We start from the raw sequence: 2017 nt of genomic DNA on the forward strand, positions 1-2017 counted from the left end.
AGCAGCAGCAGCAAGTCCCACGGGAGAGGAGCAGCAGAAGTGAGGAGGCGGATGGCCGCGGAGACGCGAGACCCCCCTGACACGAAAAGAAAAGACGGAAGGAAGAGTGGTTTCGGAAAGAGGAACAATTGGATTCGGGGTGTACGGACACCTGAAAGACGAGTGCGCAGAAGCGGGCGAGGAAGCAAGAGGAAGCTGGGGGAAAAGCGGGCAGGCGGGGTCCAAGAGGCAGTTAAAAGGCAAATGGGGAGCAGCAAAACGAAAAATAATAAAAATAAAAAGAGTTGTGGAGCGGAAGAGGGGAGCAGCGCGCGGGTATCTGGGGTGTATGGACAGCTGAGGAGCGGCAGCGGCCGGCGCCGCGAAGCATTCCGTTGAACCCGCGTTGAACTGGCGTTACATCTTTCCTTCTTGGAAAATAAGCGAAATTAAGAGTATTTTTCACCTTTATGGCGGTCCAAGTTGGCGCGAAAGGCGCAGGGTTTCTCGAATTGCTGCTGAGCAGCCCCTGCGCTGCTGTCGGCTGCTGCTGCGTTCGCGGCAGCAGTTTGCCGCCTCTGCTGCGCGTGAGCGCGCCGTTTTTTGGCTGCAAATAAGTCTTTTCAAATGCTTTTATTTCCTTCAATTTATTTCCAAAATGGCGGACTCCGCGAAGACAAACTGCCTGCTTTCCCCCGTCGAAAGCCTCCGCGCCTGCGTCCTCCTCCAGGAAGCCCTCAAGCAGCTCGCCTTCATAGGCCGTTTGTCTCGCCGCCAAAAGGCGGCCAAGCCCGACGGGCTCGCGGCTTCCCGCGGCGACGAGATTGTGCGCCTCATCGCCGAGCAGCAGCAGCAGCAAGACAGGTGCGCGCAGCAGCAGCAGCAGCAGCAGCAGCAGCAGCAGCGGCCGCGGCAAGGCGGCAAGGCGGCAGGGCGCGGCGCCACGCACGCCACGCCCGAAGAGCTGCTTCCCCAACACTTCTCGGAAGCTCCCGCAGCCCGCAGAGCTGCTGCTGCTGGCTAGCTGCTGGCTAGCTGCTGGCTAGCTGCTGGCGGGCGGGCCCGGCTAGCTGACGCGCAGCAACAGCTAGCTGCAGCCAGTCGGCCCTGCGAAGCCCCAGACGCAAACCAACTAGCTGCTGGCTGCTCCTCACGCCCCCAGCTAGCTGCTGGTACACCGCAGCTAGCTGTCGATACACCCCAGCTAGCTGCTGATACACCCCAGCTAGCTGCTGATACACCCCAGCTAGCTGCTGATACGCCCCAGCTAGCTGTCGATACACCCCAGCTAGCTGTCGATACACCACAGCTAGCTGCCGATACAGCCCAGCTAGCTGCCGATACAGCCCAGCTAGCTGCAGACGCATCTCTGCTAGCTATCCACTGCTAGCTAGCTACCTAACTGGCCAACTAGCCATCTATTCAGCTAGCTAGCTAACCAACTAGCTAGCTAGCTAGCTAGCTGGCTAGCAGTGGAGCTACGTAGCTAGAAAGCAGTGTGCATATCTCGCTAGCTAGGGGCACAGCTAGATGGCTAGCACAGTAGCTAGCTAGGCAGCTAGCCAGTGGTGCAGCTAGCTAGCCACAAGCGTAAACAGCTGGCCAGGAGTATAGCTAGCTAGCTAGCTAGCTAGGAATGTAGGTGGGTGGATTGGTAGCTAGCTAGCTAGCTACTGGCTAGCTAGCTATCTAGCTAACTACCACGATAGATAGGCAGCCTTGTGCATAGGTAGTTAGCTAGCTAGCCAGCTAGCTACTTAGCTAGCTAGGTAGCTAGCCAGCCAGCTAGCTACTTAGCTAGCTGGCTAGCAAGACAGCTAGACAGCCAGATAGCTGGCCACCCAGCTAGTTATCCAGCCAGCTAGCTAGCCAGCTAGCTAGCTAGCTGGGCAAAGAGCTACGAAGCAGCAAAGTCGGCTGGCCAACTGAGGGAAAATTGGAAATGGAAAAAAATTTATTAAAATGAAAATAAAAGGAGTTTTGAATTGAATTGCAAAAGACAAAAAGCCATTTTTAAAACCAACAAGCAAAAGAAGAA

General features: G+C 56.2%; 1 protein-coding gene across 1 annotated transcript; it reads left to right on the forward strand.

The window, feature by feature from the left end:
• Nucleotides 1–637: 637 nt before the first annotated feature.
• On the forward strand, nt 638–1003 carry ETH_00029945 (uncharacterized protein; the record flags this gene model as incomplete). The annotated part of the gene is made up of 1 exon (XM_013379197.1): nt 638–1003. The coding sequence occupies one exon, from the start codon at nt 638–640 to the stop codon at nt 1001–1003; it is 366 nt and encodes a 121-aa protein (XP_013234651.1).
• Nucleotides 1004–2017: the final 1014 nt, after the last annotated feature.

Source organism: Eimeria tenella, genomic scaffold (assembly GCF_000499545.2).
Source record: "Eimeria tenella Houghton genomic scaffold, Eth_scaff1572, whole genome shotgun sequence".
Classification (NCBI taxonomy): Eukaryota; Apicomplexa; class Conoidasida; order Eucoccidiorida; family Eimeriidae; genus Eimeria; species Eimeria tenella.